The 17,888-nt window shown below is 42.6% G+C and overlaps 1 protein-coding gene across 1 annotated transcript in view; it reads left to right on the top strand.

The window, feature by feature from the left end:
* The window catches only part of plxnd1 (plexin D1), a 124,195-nt gene that overhangs the window by 20,965 nt on the left and 85,342 nt on the right, over window positions 1–17,888 (top strand). Inside the window, exons 6-11 of the mRNA XM_036947420.2 lie at window positions 735–912; window positions 1,022–1,130; window positions 12,105–12,204; window positions 14,002–14,100; window positions 15,902–15,994; window positions 16,159–16,252. Of these exons, the coding sequence (XP_036803315.2) occupies window positions 735–912; window positions 1,022–1,130; window positions 12,105–12,204; window positions 14,002–14,100; window positions 15,902–15,994; window positions 16,159–16,252 (673 nt within the window). The remainder of the gene's footprint in view (window positions 1–734; window positions 913–1,021; window positions 1,131–12,104; window positions 12,205–14,001; window positions 14,101–15,901; window positions 15,995–16,158; window positions 16,253–17,888) is intronic.

Below are 17,888 nucleotides of genomic sequence, written 5' to 3'. Positions count from 1 at the left end.
AGTTTTAAAGTAACTATGCATATATGATGAACAGAGAGTAGCAGTAGTGTAAAATTATTATTATTATAGTATTGAGTTGTGAAGTTATCATCCTTCTCAGTTGTACGTACACTAGGTACATTATCAGGCTCACACACAGCACTGTGTTGGGTATGTAAGTCAGGTAGGCTGTGATAGGTCCAGCAGCTGTCCAATTCACAGTCATCACTCAGAGCCACAAGAGCTGGGCCCCCTGCCGTCTCCCCAAACAGGAAACAGCAGGCAGGAAAGAGGAAGTAAGGGCCACAGCCAGGAAGAGATCAATTCCAAAGACAATAGAGTGCAGTTCAGTGTAGCATGTTACCATAACGTCAGTGGCCTCTCCAACTACTGTATCTATAGCTATGTCATCTTCCTCTCCATCTCTATCCCCTTCCCCCTCTTTCCCCTTCCCCCCTTCTCCCCCTCTTCCCCCTATTCTACCTCTTCTCCCCCTCTTCCACCTCTTGTCCCCCTCTTCCCCCTCTGTTTTTCTCGCACATATTGAAATAGATCAGTGAGATTTACAGGCAATGCAGTCCTGCTATATGACACTGTTTTGTTCCTCAGTGTTATGTCTCTCATGTCTCTTCTCACGTAACAGTATATTTGGATGCAAGTTTATTGTGCCATCTGTCATTTGAAGACAATGTTTTCTCTCTCTCGTCCCCTCTCTCCTTCCCTTCATCCCCCTCACCCTTCCTTCTCTCCAACAGGATGTGGGGATTCTGATAAACGGTAGTGTCCCTGACCTGGTTGGTTCCCGGGTAGAATGTGACTACGGATTGGGCGTTGCCACCGTTGCCACTGTGCACCTGGACTATGGCCCCGCCCAGATTCAGACTTGCCCCCTCCTGCCCCGGGAGAGGTATCCCCACATCCCCCCTGGCAGAGGTAAGGGTTACATGTACTGGTAGAACACTAGTTGGATTTCATCCAGTGACATCACCCCTGATCCTGAGATATGCCGAATATGTCTCCATGTTATATGTTGTTGTGACAGATCACCTGATGGTTCCTGTGGCGATTAAGGTGAATGGCACGTCTGTGGTTTCGGGGACCTTCCTCATCTATGATTGCGAGAGGACAGGAGCGATACACCCCAAGATTGCGTGAGTGTTTCAAATCTATGAGTCATCCTGGGTTTCTCTTAGATTTGTTCCACCATCTCCCTGTGTTATCCACTAACACTTGCCAAATCTTCCTAAGTTAAACCCAGTTACAATGAACACACACACACACAAGGCCCAAAGCCCCGTCACTTGCATGAAGAAAAGAAGGAAATACAGGGTGCCTTGTGAGAATTAATTGGCGAGTGGGTAACCCGCCTCTACCATCCATTCTATTAGCCAACGTGCAATCACTGTGGAATAAACTGGATGAGCTCCGTTCAAGACTATCCTACCAACGGGACAATAAAAACTGTAATATCTTATGCTTCACCGAGTTGTGGATGAATGGCGACACAGATAATATACAGTTGGCTAGGTTTTCCGTGCATCGGCAGGACAGAACATCTACGTCCGGTAAGACGAGGAGTGGGTGTGTGTGTCTGTTTGTCAATAACAGCTGGTGCGCAATGTCTAATATTAAGGTAGTCTCGAGCTATTGCCCGACTGAGGTACTGTAGAGGTACCTCATGATATGCTGTAAACCACGCTATCTACCAAGAGAGTTTTCATCTATACTTTTCATAGCCATAAATTTACCACCACAAACCGATGCTGGCACTAAGACCGCACTCAACTAGCTGTATAAGGCCATAAGCAAACAAGAAAATGCTCATCCAGAAGCGGTGCTCCTAGTAGCCAGGGACTTTAACCTCTAGCGACGAGCAATCCCGTATCCGGGATCTTAAGTATAGCCTCAAGCTCATTAGCATAACGCAACACCTGTTAAAGCCCCCCCCGTTCAGCTCAAACCGTGGCGCAGGCAATGCAAAAATATTCTTAGAAATATTTAACCTCCACACATTAACAAGTCCAATACCTCAAATGAAAGATAAACACCTTGTTCATCTACCCAGCATGTCAGATATGTTTTACGGCGAAAACACACCACATATTTATATTAGACCACAACCGAAACAAAGACAAGACAAAGACCATTTTGTTCAGAAAATACTCAAAAATGTCTGGAGAAATTATAGATAGTGCCGCAAGATAACATAAATAGACATCATAAACTTTGACTAAATATACATGTTCTATATATAGTTAGAAAGATACACTGCTTCTTAATGCAATCGCTTTGTCACATTTATTTTTAACGTTACAGAAATCGCTCACTATTCAATAATCTGAGACGGCGCTCAGACATAAGCAATATTTCTCCGCTATGTTGGAGTCAACAGAAACACAAAATTACAACATAAATATTCCCTTACCTTTGATGGTCTTCGTTCAGAATGTAGTGGAAGGGGTCATACTTACCCAAAACATCGTTTGGTTTCAAGTCGTGTGTCTTTGTATTAGCATCTGCTAGCAGTTTCAGCTGAAATGCACCCAAAATTTCCTCTGGTCCCGAAAAGTTGTGCATCAAAACTTCAAAATTACATATTATATGTCGACTAAACTGGTCAAACTAAGTGCAGAATCAAGCTTTAGGATGTTCTAAACGTACAAAACAATTCTCAATTCAACCGGTCAATGTTACTTCTTCTCAGGAGAGCTGGAACAAAGGAATGACTGTGTCCAATTCGCGCCCTAATGCACAGGTATTTTCTCGCGACACGCACTCAATTCCCTCCCAAAGGGATTTGAACAATTAAACGCTGTACTGAATGAGGACATCTAGTGGAAGACATAGAAAGTGTCCCCAGATCCATAGCTGGTTGGGAAGGGTGGGGGCGATGGCGTCAAAGTTGCCCCAACTTTCATGATCCCAAAACTAGTTTGGGAGATTGCCTGCCCTGTGAGTTCTGCTATACTTACAGACATAATTCTAACGGTTTTAGAAGCTTTAGAGTGTTTTCTATCCAATAATAATTATATGCATATATTAGCAATTTTGGACAGATTTTTTTTCAGTTTACTATGGGCACGCAATTCCTCCAAAGGGGGCAGTATTCAGCCTAGCCCTAACAGGTTTTAACTATTCATGAAAATCGCAAATGAAATGAAATAAATATATTGGCTCTCAAGCTTAGCCTTTTGTTAGAACACTGTCATCTCAGATTTTCAAAATATGCTTTTCAACCATAGCTAAACAAGCATTTGTGTAAGAGTATTGATAGCTAGCATAGCATTAAGCCTAGCATTCAGCAGGCAACATTTTCACAAAAACAAGAAAAGCATTCAAATAAAATAATTTACCTTTGAAGAACTTCAGATGTTTTCAATGAGGAGACTCTCAGTTAGATAGCAAATGTTCAGTTTTTCCAAAAATATTATTTGTGTAGGAGAAACCCCTCCGTTTTGTTCATCACGTTTGGCCAAGAAAAAAACCTGAAAATTCAGTCATTATAACGTCAAACTTTTTTCCAAATTAACTCCATAATATCGACAGAAACATGGCAAACGTTGTTTAGAATCAATCCTCAAGGTGTTTTTCACATATCTATTCGATTATATATCATTTGTGGAAGTTTGGTTTCTCCTCTAAAACACATGGGAAAATGCATGCAGCTGGAGATTACGCAATAATTTCAACGGGGGACACAGAGCGGACACCTGGTAAATGTAGTCTCTTATGGTCAATCTTCCAATGATATGCCTACAAATACGTCACAATGCTGCAGACACCTTGGGGAAATGACAGAAAGTGTAGGCCCATTCCTTGCGCATTCACAGCCATATAAGGAGACATTGGAACAAAGCGCATTCAAAATCTGGGGCATTTCCTGTTTGAAATGTCATCTTGGTTTCACCTGTAGCATCAGTTCTGTGGCACTCACAGATAATATCTTTGCAGATTTGGAAACGTCAGTGTTTTCTTTCCAAAGCTGTCAATTATATGCATAGTCAAGCATCTTTTCGTGACAAAATATCTTGTTTAAAACGGGAACATTTTTCATCCAAAAATTTTAATAGCGCCCCCTAATGCATAATCTGTTATACCTAATTTCTACCAGCATATCACTTAAATATGCAACAAGAGAAAAAAAAACTCTAGACCAACTTTACTCCACACACACTCTACACACGCATACAAAGCTATCCCTTGCCCTCCATTTGGAAACTCTGACCATAATTATATCCTCCTGATTCCTGCTTACAAGCAAATACTAAAGCAAGAAATACCAGTGACTCGCTCAATATGGAAGTGGTCAGATGGCATGGATGCCGTGCTACAGGACTGTTTTGCTAGCACAGACTGGAATATGTTCCGGGATTCATCGAATGAGGCATTGAGGAGTATACCCCCTCAGTCACCTGCTTCATCAATAAGTGCATGAATTACGTCGTCCCACAGGGACTGTACGTACATATCCCAACCATAAGCCGTGGATTACAGGTTAGAGCTGCCGTTTTCAAGGAGCGGGACACCAATCCGACACTTATAATAAATCCCGCTATGCCCTCAGACGAACCATCAAACAGGCAAAGTGTCAATACAAAAAGTATTGGATGTGGCAGGACTTGTAAACTATTACGTACTACAAAGGGAAACCCAGCCGCGAGCTGCCCAGTGACGTGAGCCTACCAGATGGGCTAAATACCTTCTATGCTCGCTTCGAGGCAAGAAGCATGCATGAAAGCACCAGCTGTTCTGGACAACTGTGTGATCACGCCCGCTGTAGCCTATGTGAGCAAGACCTTTAAACAGGTCAAAAAGTCTCACTTTTCCCCTACCTACATATACAAATTATTGTTGTAAGTAAGCATAGCACAGTAAGGTCTAAACCTTTTGTATTCGGCGCATGTGACAAATACAATTTGATTTGATTTGAAATAGCTGGATCATAAGTGTGAGATTTGAGGCAATCAAACAGCCCCGTCCTTGAGCAGAGTTCTCTGCCAAGTCCCTAGCATCACTCAAATGTCGGCCAAATGTCATTTATTGTCTCAATGGCATTCTCATCGCACATAGAGCAACAATCAGAATGGGCGGCAGAGCTAAAGAAACCAGTATCGGTGTCACAGTGGGGAGCTGTGCTGTTTATATTTGTGTTGTACTGTATGTTGTTGGTTGGCTGTACAGTATCTCTCATGTTGTATGTTGCCTAGCAACATTTGTTTATTGGGATTAAATATAGTTTATTGAATTGAATAGTTTACCCTCTGTACTCAGTGAGGGTGATGTTGGTTAAATGTTATTCTATGTCTATTAGCATAGTTTAAATTCAGCCTAGTCGAGGCTTTATGTGGAATGTGAAATTAATATACTGTGGAAGCAAAAGTAAGGAAATTGTAAGTAGGAGCTTTGGTTGGTTCTGTTGATGTTTTTTCATGTGGAGGCTGTGGCCTGTATGGTCTGTATGTCCGTAGCCAGCGTGACTGCTGACCACAGAGGCAGGAGAGAAACTGCCCACAAAATGAGGAGGAAACTGAGCTACACTTCCTAACCTCCTGCCAAATGTATGACCATATTAGAGACACATATCTCCCTCAGATTACACAGACCCTCAAAGAATTCACAAAATAAATCCAATTTTGAACAACTCCCATATCGATTGGGCGATTGGCCATCACAGCAGCAAGACCTGTTGCCACAAGAAAAGGGCAACCAGTGAAGAACAAACAAACACCACTGTAAATACATCCCATATTTACATTTATTTATTTTCCCTTTTCTACTTTAACAATTTTCACATCGTTATAACACTGTACATGGAGTGCATTCCGAAAGCATCAAATCCCTTTGACTTTTTCCACATTTTATTACATTACAACCTTATTTTAAAATGGATTAAATAAAAATAAAACTCCTCATCAATATACACACAATACCCCATAATGACAAAGCAAAAAGAGGTTTATTGAAATGTTTGCAAATGTATTAAAAATATAAAACAGAAATAACTTATAAGTATTCAGACCCTTTGCTATGAGACTTGAATTGGTGCATCCTGTTTCCATTGATCATCCTTGAGATGTTTCTACAACTTGGTTGTAGTCCACTTGTGGTAAATTCAATTGATTGGACATGATTTGGAAAGGCACACACCTGTCTATATAAGGTTCCACAGTTGACAGTGTATGTCAGAGCATAAACCAATCCATGAGGTGGAAGGAATCATCCTTGGAGCTCCGAGACAGGATTGTGTCGTGGCACAGATCTGGGGAAGGGTACCAAAACATTTCTGCAGCATTGAACGTCCCCAAGAACACAGTGGCCTCCCCCATTATTAACTGGAAGAAGTTTGGAACCACCAAGACACTTCCTAGAGCTGGCCTCCTGGCCAAACTGAGCAATCGGGGGAGAAGGGCGGCAAGGTAGCCTAGTGGACTAGTAACCGGAAGGTTGCAAGTTCAAACCCCCGAGCTGACAAGGTACAAATCTGTCGTTCTGCCCCTGAACAGGGCCGTCATTGTGTTCCTAGGCCGTCATTGAAAATAAGAATTTGTTCTTAACTGACTTGCCTAGTTAAATAAAGATAAAATTAAAATAAAAAATAAAGGGCCTTGGTCAGGGAGGTGACCAAGAATCCGATAGTCACTCTGACAGAGCTCCAGAGAAGGACAACCATCTCTGCAGCACTCCACCAATCAGGCCTTTATGGTAGAGTGGCCAGACGTAAGCCACTCCTCAGTAAAAGGAACATGACAGCCTGCTTGGAGTTTGCCAAGAGGCACCTAAGGACTCTCAGACTATGAGAAACAAGATTCTCTGTTCTGATGAAACCAAGATTGAAGTCTTTGGCCTGAATGCCAAGCGTCACGTCTGGAGGAAACCTGGCACCATCTCTACGGTGAAGCACAGTGGTGGCAGCGTCATGCTGTGGGGATGTTTTTCAGCGTCAGGGACTGGGAGACTAGTCAGGATCAAGGGAAAAATGAACAGAGAAAAGTACAGGGAGATCCTTAATGAAAACCTGCTCCAGAGGCTCAGGACCTCAGACTGAGGCGAAGGTTTACCTTCCAACAGGACAATGACCCTGTTGACAACGCAGGCTTCGGATCAAGTCTCTGAATGTCCTTGAGTGGCCCAGTCAGAGCCCGGACTTAAACCCGATTGAACATCTCTGGAGACACCTGAAAATAGCTGTGCAGCGACGCTCCCCATCCAACCTGACAGAGATTGAAGGGATCTGCAGAGAAGAATGGAAGAAACTCTCCAAATACAGGTGTGCCAAGCTTGTAGCATCACACCCAAGAAGACTCAAGGCTGTGATCCCTGCCAAATGTGCTTCAATAAAGTACTGAGTAAGTGATTTCAATACGTATGTAAATGGAATATTTCTCTTTTCTAAAAACCTGTTTTTACTTTGTCGTTATGAGTTATTGCGTGTAGATTTTAGAATAAGGCTGTAACGTAACAAAATGTGGAAAAATGTCAAGGGGTCTGAATACATTCCGAATGCACTATAGCCATAATATTACATTTTAAATGTATTTTTTCCTATGAAACTTTTGTGAATGTAATGTTTACTGTTCATTTTTATTATTGATTTCACTTTTGTATATTATCTATTTCACTTACTTTGGTAATGTAAACATATGTTTCCCATGCCAATAAAGCCCTTTGAATTGAAATGAGAGAGAGAGGCTTCTCTGTTCTGGAGGACAGCCAGCTGGTTTCCTATTTGCGTATTTGACCATGTTTCGGGATCTGCCTTATCTCATGAGCAGATCTCTGGATCAGTGTGTTTGTGTGTGTGTGCATGTGTGCGCGTGTGTGTGTAAATGCTGATCAGATCTGTTAACTATTTGGATGTGTCCCTCTTGCACACTTATCATGTCGCTTTGGAGGTGTGAAAGTAGACTTGAGTATAATATACAGTATGTGTTTACCTATAAATGACTGTGTATGTGTATGCATTCAAAGGCTAACTTAGGGTTTGTTAATTTGGCTCACTTGTCAAATTGGTTTAGTGGTGTGAAAATGGACTTGTGTGTGTGTATACATGTGTATGTAAGTAGGTGAATATGTGTGTGTGTTCTTTTATGCCTCTGAGGTCCACAGTGGGGTCTGATAGTGTGAAGTATTGCTGAAGGTGATAATGCCCTAAGTGCCATTCTCACATGAAGAGCACAGGGCTGCTAAATGAAGACTGCAGATTAGATTAGACTCTATCCACATTTAATCACTTCAAGCTGTGGGATCCTGAGTGGTGCAGTGGTCTAAGGCACTGCATCGCAGTGCTAAAGGCGTCACTACAGACCCGACTTCGATCCTGGGCTCTATCACAACCGTCCGTGATCGGGAGTCCCATAGGGTGGCGCACAGTTGACCAAGTGTCGTCCTGGTTAGGGGAGGGATTGGCTGGGGTAGGCCATCATTGTAAATAAGAATTTGTTCTTAATTGATTTGCCTAGTTAAATAAAGGTTAAATAAAATAAATAAAAGTTGCTCTCTCTCTTAACTCCAGAAAGACTGAGAGAGGCTCTCTGTGTCCACTAGAATTTCACCATAACACTGTAACCGGATACGGGCTTATTTCAAACTGCGTTTGGACTGAAGCCTGGTTCTGTGGGTCTTGCATCTGTTTTGAAATGGTACTGTGTGTGTGTTTGTATTCAGAATGGTGTGTGTGTATGTGTGTGTTGAGAGTGCTCTTTCACAGCCGGGTCGATGTGGTTTCTAGGTGAGGCGCTAATGGGGAGCATTCCTCTCAGACCAAACAACTCTCTCTCTCTCTCTATCTCTTTCTCTTTCGCTCTTTACACACTCCCCACTTTCTATCTTTTCACTCTCTCACACACTTTCCCCATTTTTTTCAGCCTTTGTCTCCCTCCTCACTATCCCTCTGTGTCTCTCATTCCTCCCTCTGCCCCTTCCCCATTTAATAATGTATATTCTCGCGTTCTCCTTGACAGAGACATGATTGAGAGTGTGTGTTTAACCACAGTGCTCACTGAGAGGCCCTGAGAGTAAAAGCTCACCTGTGTGTTCAGTGTGTGTGGTATGTTCATTCTGTGTGTGAGGGTCAGCGGTGGGGGGTTCAGGATGGCTCTATAGGACAAGCAAGAAAGGACAAGAAGCTAGAAAGAGTGTTTGTGTGTGGGTGTGTTGTGTGTGTTTCTGTGTGTTTGTGAGTGAGACATTTAGTGAAAAATAAATAAATAAATAAATAAGAGTCCCTGAAGTGGGTTGTCTGCTTCTAATCACCTCCACCCCACCAGAAAACTCACTAGGCTTGGGACGCATCCAGATTGTCATACCAGGATATTCGGTAATACCTGCTCTGAACACAAGAGGTGCTATATTCAAACCCCACTAAGCCTCTGTAATCTTAAGGTTATAAATGATAGCAAGTACATGTAAAATTCCATAGAGAATGCTAACTAAATGCTAACAAGCACATTGCAAACACTTTATACAGTCTCTGACCTAAACTATTTGCAGGACTGAAATCCCAGCTCATAAAGTTATACAAGTAACTCAAAAATGCTACTCACAGTTTTCTGCACACACAAAACAAATATTAGACAGCAAGGCTCTTGATCCAGGAGGGGATTCTCTGCTGCTACCAAGCGAAGCTTGATTTTGGAAGAAGCTAACCACTTAGCTAGATAGCTAACTAGCTACTAAATTAGCAAACCAAATGCACAACTGCAGAGCATTTAGCACATTTTAGACAGTTAACATAATAGTTATAAGATATCTAGCTGGCAAACATTTAGTTTTGAATTCCATACTGTAACTAAATCCCCTGGCTTGTGCTGCACAACAGTGAGTGATTCACAAGGCTCCGGTCTCTCGTCGTTGTGTGCTTGTAAACAATGAAAAATGATGTGACAGGTGAAATTAAGAAAGCAATCTTCTTTATCTCCTAACATATTGCACAAATTGGTTTAAGGTCTTTGCAAAAAAGTAGCTACAAATATTCAGATGTAGAAAAAACTCAAAATAAATAGTTTCAACGGTATTGACGGTATTAACCTTTCTGATCTCCCCATCCCGGATCCGGGATCGTGAATACAGACTCAAGCTCATTACCATAACGCAACGTTAACTATTCATGAAAATCGCAAATGAAATGAAATAAATATGCTAGATCTCAAGCTTAGCCTTTTGTTAACAACTGTCATCTCAGATTTTCAAAATATGCTTCTCAACCATTGCAAAACAAGCATTTGTGTAACAGTATTGATGGCTAACGTAGCATTTAGCGTAGCATTTAGCATTAGCATTCAGCTGGCAACATTTACACAAAAAAACAGAAAAGCATTCAAATAAAATAATTTACCTTTGAAGAACTTCAGATGTTTTCAATGAGGAGACTCTCAGATAGCAAATGTTCAGTTTTTCCTGAAAGATTATTTGTTTAGGACAAATCGCTCCGTTTTCTGCGTCACGTTTAGCTATGAAAAAACCCCTGTATCCAGGATTGTGTAAATCTATCAGCAAGCTCATTAGCATAACACAACGTTAACTATTCATGAAAATCGCAAATGAAATGAAATAAATATGCCATCTCTCAAGCTTAGCCTTTTGTAAACAACACTGTCATCTCAGATTTTCAAAATATGCTTCTCAACCATAGGAAAACAATAATTTGTGTAAAAGTAGCTAGCTAGCGTAGCATTTAGCGTTAGCATTTAGCGTTAGCATTAGCGTTAGCATCCAGCACGCAACATTTCAACAAAAACATAAAAGCCTTCAAATAAAATAATTTACCTTTGAAGAACTTCAGATGTTTTCAATGAGGAGACTCTCAGTTAGATAGCAGATGCTCAGTTTTTCCAAAAATATTCTTTGTGTATTAGAAATAGCTCCGTTTTGTACATCACATTTGGCTACCAAAAAAAAACGAAAATTCAGTCCTCAAAACGCAAACTTTTTTCCAAATTAACTCCATAATATCGACTGAAAACATGGCAAACGTTGTTTAGAATCAATCCTCAAGGTGTTTTTCACATATCTCTTCAATGATATATCGTTCGTGGAAGTGTGCTTTCTCTCCTGAATCCCAGGAGAAAATGCCCGCACCTGAAGATTACGCACAAATTTAGACAAAGGACACCGGGCGGACCCCTGGAAAATGTAGTCTCTTATGGCCAATCTTCCAATGATATGCCTACAAATACGTCACAATGCTGCCGAAATCTTGGGGAAACGGCAGAAGGTCTAAGCTTATTCCTGTCGCATTCACAGCCATATAAGGAGACATTAGAAAACAGAGCTTCAGAAATTCTGCTCATTTCCTGTTTGATGTATCATCTTGGTTTCGCCTGTAGAATGAGTTCTGGGGCATTTACAGACAAAATCTTTGCAGATTCTGAAACTTCAGAGTGTTTTCTTTCCAAAACTGTCAAGAACATGCATAGTCGAGCATCTTTTCGTGACAAAATATCGCGCTTAAAACGGGAACGTTTTTTATCCAAAAATGAAATAGCGCCCCTAGAGATGCAACTGGTTAAAAAAACATCTCGTGGCTATTTCCAAATATCCCGGTATACAGTATATACGGCTTACCGCCCAAGTCTAACACAGACACACCACTCCACGTTCCTGCAAACCCCTCCATCTCTCCAATCATAATCGGCAAGCTGCACCCCTTCTCCCATGGTTGTATGGTTGTATGGAGACAGACAGGGAATCACTGGAGGGGCTGTCACTCCAGGTGTTGGAACATCTGTCTTCCACCCGCAGGCAATAGAGACACACACAGTGGAGGTGTTCCAATTTGGGCTGCTATCTGGGAAGACACACACACAAACACGCACAAACACACACACACAGTACACACATACACACACGCGCAATCACGTACACATGCACGCACGCACGCACACACACACATAGAGCTCCCTCCGGGATTCCTGACTACATAGGCCCTAATGAATAGTGGAGCTCTCTGTTTAGTATCTTCTCTCTGTGCCAGTGTAACCATGTTTGACCTTGCATGTTGCTTCGTCCACTGATTTGTCCACTGGGTTTGTTTGAGTGTTTACTACAGGCTCCAGGTCTCATCTGTGTGTGTTTGGCCCGTGTCAGATGGTCTAATTGTTATCTATGTGTGTTGTCCTGTGTTTCAGGTGTATCAGCTGTCTAAGCACCAGGTGGAGATGTTACTGGGACCAAAACAGCCACTCTTGCCTCTCCACTAAAGACGACTCCAAACCCAGCCTGCTAGAGGTGAGTTACCCCTCTGTGTTAAACCACTCCAATCAGACATACTGGCTAGATTAGAAGTAGCATTAATAAGCATGATTCAGTTCCTCACTAGCCCTGACCTTAAAGGGGCAATCCGCAGTTGAAACAATAACAAAACGGCATCCCGCCATTGTTTAAGTAAAACGATGAAGTGTGGGACTGAAGAAATGTAACCACTCTCAAATGCATAAACAAAGCTGTGGATACAAGTCTGACCATCCATGATGTCAACATTATAGTTTTAATCATGTGTTGATACAGTGTTTGTTTGCATATCGGGTTTGGCCGGGGTAGGCCGTCATTGTAAGTAAGAATTTGTTCTTAACTGACTTGCCTAGTTAAATAAAGGTTCAATGAAAATACTTTGTTTACAAACATTGAGGTTAAACAAGCTTATATTTTGGGTTCTGATGGGGTACAACAGTTGAACTAAGCTCATGAGGCATTTCTACATTATATTCTTCAAGAATCAATGGGTACATATCATTCATTTATAAGTCCAAAACTAGATGTAGCAACGGAAGATTGCCCCTTTAAACATTAGAGGGGAAGCCTTCAACTAAACCCTAGATCAGTGGCAACCAATCACAAGCTTCTATGATGATCTCAGTCCATTCTCATTTGGCCTTGTAACAGCCCGGCAAGTCATGTGGTCATACCAGGTCAAAGCTATCTTACTGTTGTCAGCCATTTTTAAAACAGCCCATAAAACCTCGGGAGACATGGTTAACATACTCCCAACGAGATAATGGGCCGTGTTAAAGCCTCTCTGACCTTTCCAAAACTCTCTCTCCCAGTTCTTCATCGTGGTGGCTTTTGATAGGCCCACTGGAGCCAGTGTGTTGAAGAATGGGTTCACTGTTTCACAGTTTTTCCTGTCTTATGTACAATGCTGTGGTGTCCAGTTAGTGTGTACTGTGCCCGAGTGTGCTTTGATCAGAAAATGAATGTTAGTAATGATGTTTTCAAAATGGTCAAAATCTGTCATTGAAGACTGAGCTCAATATTAAACCTCTTTTTTTCAGACCTCTTTAGAGAAAAACATCTGACAAGCTTTAATTGTGATGAGAACCCCTATCCCTTTAAGTATTGTTATGTTACGACAAGACAAGCTCGTTAAGTTCATTATAGCTATCACAGCCCCCCTAGACACTCCTCACCTCCTCAGAGCATACCTATGCCCTGACAGCATCACCGCTGTGGTACAGCCAGCCACCCCAGTCTTCTACTGCCTTTGGTGTTAGAGCCAAGAGTGTTAACACACAGCTAAGTCCCTCTGCCACTATTAGGAGCCCCACTCACAGGCAGCTGTTTCTGAAAGGAGAGGGTCTGATTGGGTCCAGAGAGACTGATGTACTCAACTGGAGGAGTGTGGTTAGGTGAGTCTGAGTGAGTTAGTCGGGCCATACCATGACAATAAATGTCCTGACTGAAAAATAAAAGTAATATCTTCATAAAAATAATATTCCTATCTTAATCGGAAAAAAAGTCCTATCTTAATCGAAGTAAAAGTCCGATATGAGGTTCTGTAAAGATGGTCAGAAATAAAGTCTGAGTTCAGGTCTTCTGCTTGGAGCCCCATTCTGCCATCATTCCGCCATCTTTGCCATCTGGTGTGTCTCACTGCCCCTCCACTTTAGGATGTTGTTGTTTCCCTCTGAGCAGAGCAGAACTTCACCCTCTTCTTTCCTCCTCCTCCTCTCAGCCACATAAACAGGACAGGTTTTTTACGTTGTTTTCTTTAACCCATGAGTGTTTGTGTCACCTCCTGTCCTCCAGAATTCTGCTTCTTGTCCAAGCCTTGTGGCCAAGGATGTTCCACCATCACCCTCAGGGATAACCCAAGACTTTACCCTGTCGCTAAGCAACGTGGAGCAGGTACAGTATACCCTTACCCTTGTTAGATATTATCCTAAATGTGGTACAGCCGGATAGGACTAAAGTAACTCTTGGTCTTAGAGGGAGATTGGTGGGAATCATAGTCATCAATCCCTAAATGGTTGCTCTTTGGGAGTGAGCTGAGACAGCTGCAGTGACTGTGTGGGAGAGGTTAGAACCAAAATTATACCTCGTAGCTGTCTGTTCCCACCAGGTTCTCACCTCGTAGCTGTCTGTTCCCACCAGGTTCTCACCTCATAGCTCTGTTCCCACCAGGTTCTCACCTCGTAGCTGACTGTTCCCACCAGGTTCTCACCTCATAGCTCTGTTCCCACCAGGTTCAATCAATCAATCAAATGTATTTATAAAGCCCTTTTTACATCAGCCGATGTCACAAAGTGCTGTACAGAAACCCAGTCTAAAACCCCAAACAGCAAGCAATGCAGACGTAGAAGCACGCTGGCTAGGAAAAACTCCCTAGAGAGACAGGAACCTAGGAAGAAACCTAGAGAGGAACCAGGCTCCGAGGGGTGCCTAGTCCTCTTCTGGCTGTGCTGGGTGGAGATTATAACAGAAGATGGCCAAGATGTTCAAACGTTCATAGATGACCAGCAGGGTCAAATAATAATAATCACAGTGGTTGTAGAGGGTACAACAGGTCAGCACCTCAGGAGTAAATGTCAGTTGGCTTTTCATAGCCGATCATTCAGTTAGGTTGACAGGTTCTGTGATGTCTTATCTCTCAGTATGTATACAGTCATTTACAGACATATGGAGACATTCAAAGAACATATAGCAATCTTTAGTACTATTCACCCTATCTTTCTACTTTTGTACATTTTGTACCTTCAGACACTGATTTCAGATCAGTCTGTATAACCCCAATCCTAGCCTCAACATATTGAATGTGAGCCAGAAGCTGATATTGTATCTGTGATGAGGGTCTGACTCTGTCTGTTAGCATGTGACATTCCATCCCTGACTAGTTGCCAGGTCTGGTCAGTCGTAACTATAACCCTGTGCCCTTTCACACACTCTCCCACTGGATTTATATTGTGATAGAGAGTCACACACACACGCACACACACACACACTTTACCATCCAGATTTTGATGAATATGATGAATATGAATTATACATGATTCTGAATTTCTGCCTGGCAGGGACAATTATCCTGTTCTATTTAGATGTTTTGCATTCTTCCCCTCCCAGGGTTGTCAATGGTTACCAGAGTTGTTCAGGGGGACACAGTTCTCCCAGCCAGGTCCCTGTTATTATGTCTCAGTTGACACCCTATTCCCTACATAGTGTTCGTACATGTATAGAATGAACCCAGGAAGATCAACCCTGCTCGACTAATGGGTATCTAGCTCAACTAGATGGAACAGCTACTATGCTGATAATGGAACTAGAACAAGCACATCCTCTGAACAAAGACACATCTCCAATCTCCAATACAAACATGACTAACTATGTGAAAACATGGAGTAACCTTGGTGCCAGGCTGTTGCTGCTGTAGCTTTCTTGCCAATGTTGTCTAACCAATGTTGTCTTGCCAATGTTTGGCATGGATCCATCCAATTGCAAAGCAGTCGGCTGAAGCAGAAACAGACTGTCAATCAAGCTAGGATGGGGAAAATAAAGACCTAGCAACATTTCTAAAGGCAAAATATCTATCCCAAAATGTGTTTCCGCAAACCCCTGTTTTCCTGGGTGATGTCAGACTGCGGCAGCCTTCTGATTGGTTTATAAATGAAGGTTTTATTGTCATGAGGACTGTTCGGTTTGTTTTGCTCTGTAGCAGGAGGAGCTTGAGTGTGACTTTGGGAGTGAGCAGCGGTACGAGGCTCGATGGCTGAACAGTGTCTCAGAGGTCAAGTGCAGTGGAGTGATGGTGAGTACAACCAATCACCTTCCTAGGAGCATGTGTCACTCAACACAATCTTGGTGAAGGTGCCAGTCAGAAATAAGATGTTTAGTGTATGGCCAATCAAAGCCATGCTTACTGGTTGTGTATGGTGAAATGGCCAATCAGCGAGCTTGTTTCTGTCCATGCAGCTGACCACAGCGAAGAGGAGTCAGGTGTTTCACCTCAGCCTGCGGAGAAAGGGACACCTGGACAAATACATTGACAGCCCTAAACCCATGACCGGTAAGAATATACACACGCATACACAGGCATGTGCACGCACACACACACACACACACACACACACGCACACACACACACACACACACACACACACACACTCACACTCACACTCACACACACACACACACACACACACACACACACACACACACACACACACACACACACACACACACACACACACAAGCCTACTCCCAGATGCCAGTATATTCTCAATGTTAACAGGCCATGTATTTGCCATGTGAGCCCTGAGAGCAGAAGAACTGACCTACAGCCAGAAGAACTGCATACTTTACTACAGGACTAATGCTTCATACCATACTCACTGCTCAGTCATCAAAACACACAAGCACAAATGGTTTCTCTGTGGGAGGTGCTGGAACATGCACATGCACATCTGTTTCTCTAGGTTTATGTTATGTCTTCCCTCTCTGTTTCTCTGGGTTTCTGTTGTCTTCCCTCTCTGTTTCTCTGGGTTTATGTTGTCTTCCCTCTCTGTTTCTCTGGGTTTCTGTTGTCTTCCTTCTCTGTTTCTCTGGGTTTCTGTTGTCTTCCCTCTCTGTTTCTCTGGGTTTCTGTTGTCTTCCCTCTCTGTTTCTCTGGGTTTCTGTTGTCTTCCCTCTCTGTTTCTCTGGGTTTCTGTTGACTTCCCTCTCTGTTTCTCTGGGTTTCTGTTGTCTTCCCTCTCTGTTTCTCTGGGTTTATGTTGTCTTACCTCTCTGTTTCTCTGGGTTTATGTTGTTTTCCCTCTCTGTTTCTCTGGGTTTCTGTTATGTCTTCTCTCTCTGTTTCTCTGGGTTTCTGTTATGTCTTCCCTCTCTGTTTCTCTGGGTTTATGTTGTCTTCCCTCTCTGTTTCTCTGGGTTTATGTTGTCTTCCCTCTCTGTTTCTCTGGGTTTCTGTTGTCTTCCTTCTCTGTTTCTCTGGGTTTCTGTTGTCTCCCCTCTCTGTTTCTCTGGGTTTCTGTTGTCTTCCCTCTCTGTTTCTCTGGGTTTCTGTTGTCTTCCCTCTCTGTTTCTCTGGGTTTCTGTTGTCTTCCTTCTCTGTTTCTCTGGGTTTATGTTGTCTTCCCTCTCTGTTTCTCTGGGTTTCTGTTGTCTTCCCTCTCTGTTTCTCTGGGTTTCTGTTGTCTTCCCTCTCTGTTTCTCTGGGTTTCTGTTGTCTTCCCTCTCTGTTTCTCTGGGTTTCTGTTGTCTTCCCTCTCTGTTTCTCTGGGTTTATGTTGTCTTACCTCTCTGTTTCTCTGGGTTTCTGTTGTTTTCCCTCTCTGTTTCTCTGGGTTTCTGTTATGTCTTCCCTCTCTGTTTCTCTGGGTTTCTGTTATGTCTTCCCTCTCTGTTTCTCTGGGTTTCTGTTGTCTTCCCTCTCTGTTTCTCTGGGTTTATGTTGTCTTACCTCTCTGTTTCTCTGGGTTTATGTTGTCTTCCCTCTCTGTTTCTCTGGGTTTCTGTTATGTCTTCCTCTCTGTTTCTCTGGGTTTCTGTTGTCTTCCCTCTCTGTTTCTCTGGGTTTATGTTGTCTTCCCTCTCTGTTTCTCTGGGTTTATGTTGTCTTCCCTCTCTGTTTCTCTGGGGTTCTGTTGTCTTCCTTCTCTGTTTCTCTGGGTTTATGTTGTCTTCCCCCTCTGTTTCTCTAG

The sequence above is a fragment of the Oncorhynchus mykiss genome, chromosome 16 (assembly GCF_057628025.1).
Source record: "Oncorhynchus mykiss isolate SJ-2025 chromosome 16, ASM5762802v1, whole genome shotgun sequence".
NCBI lineage: Eukaryota > Metazoa > Chordata > Actinopteri > Salmoniformes > Salmonidae > Oncorhynchus > Oncorhynchus mykiss.
This window is presented reverse-complemented; position numbering and strand designations above follow the sequence as displayed.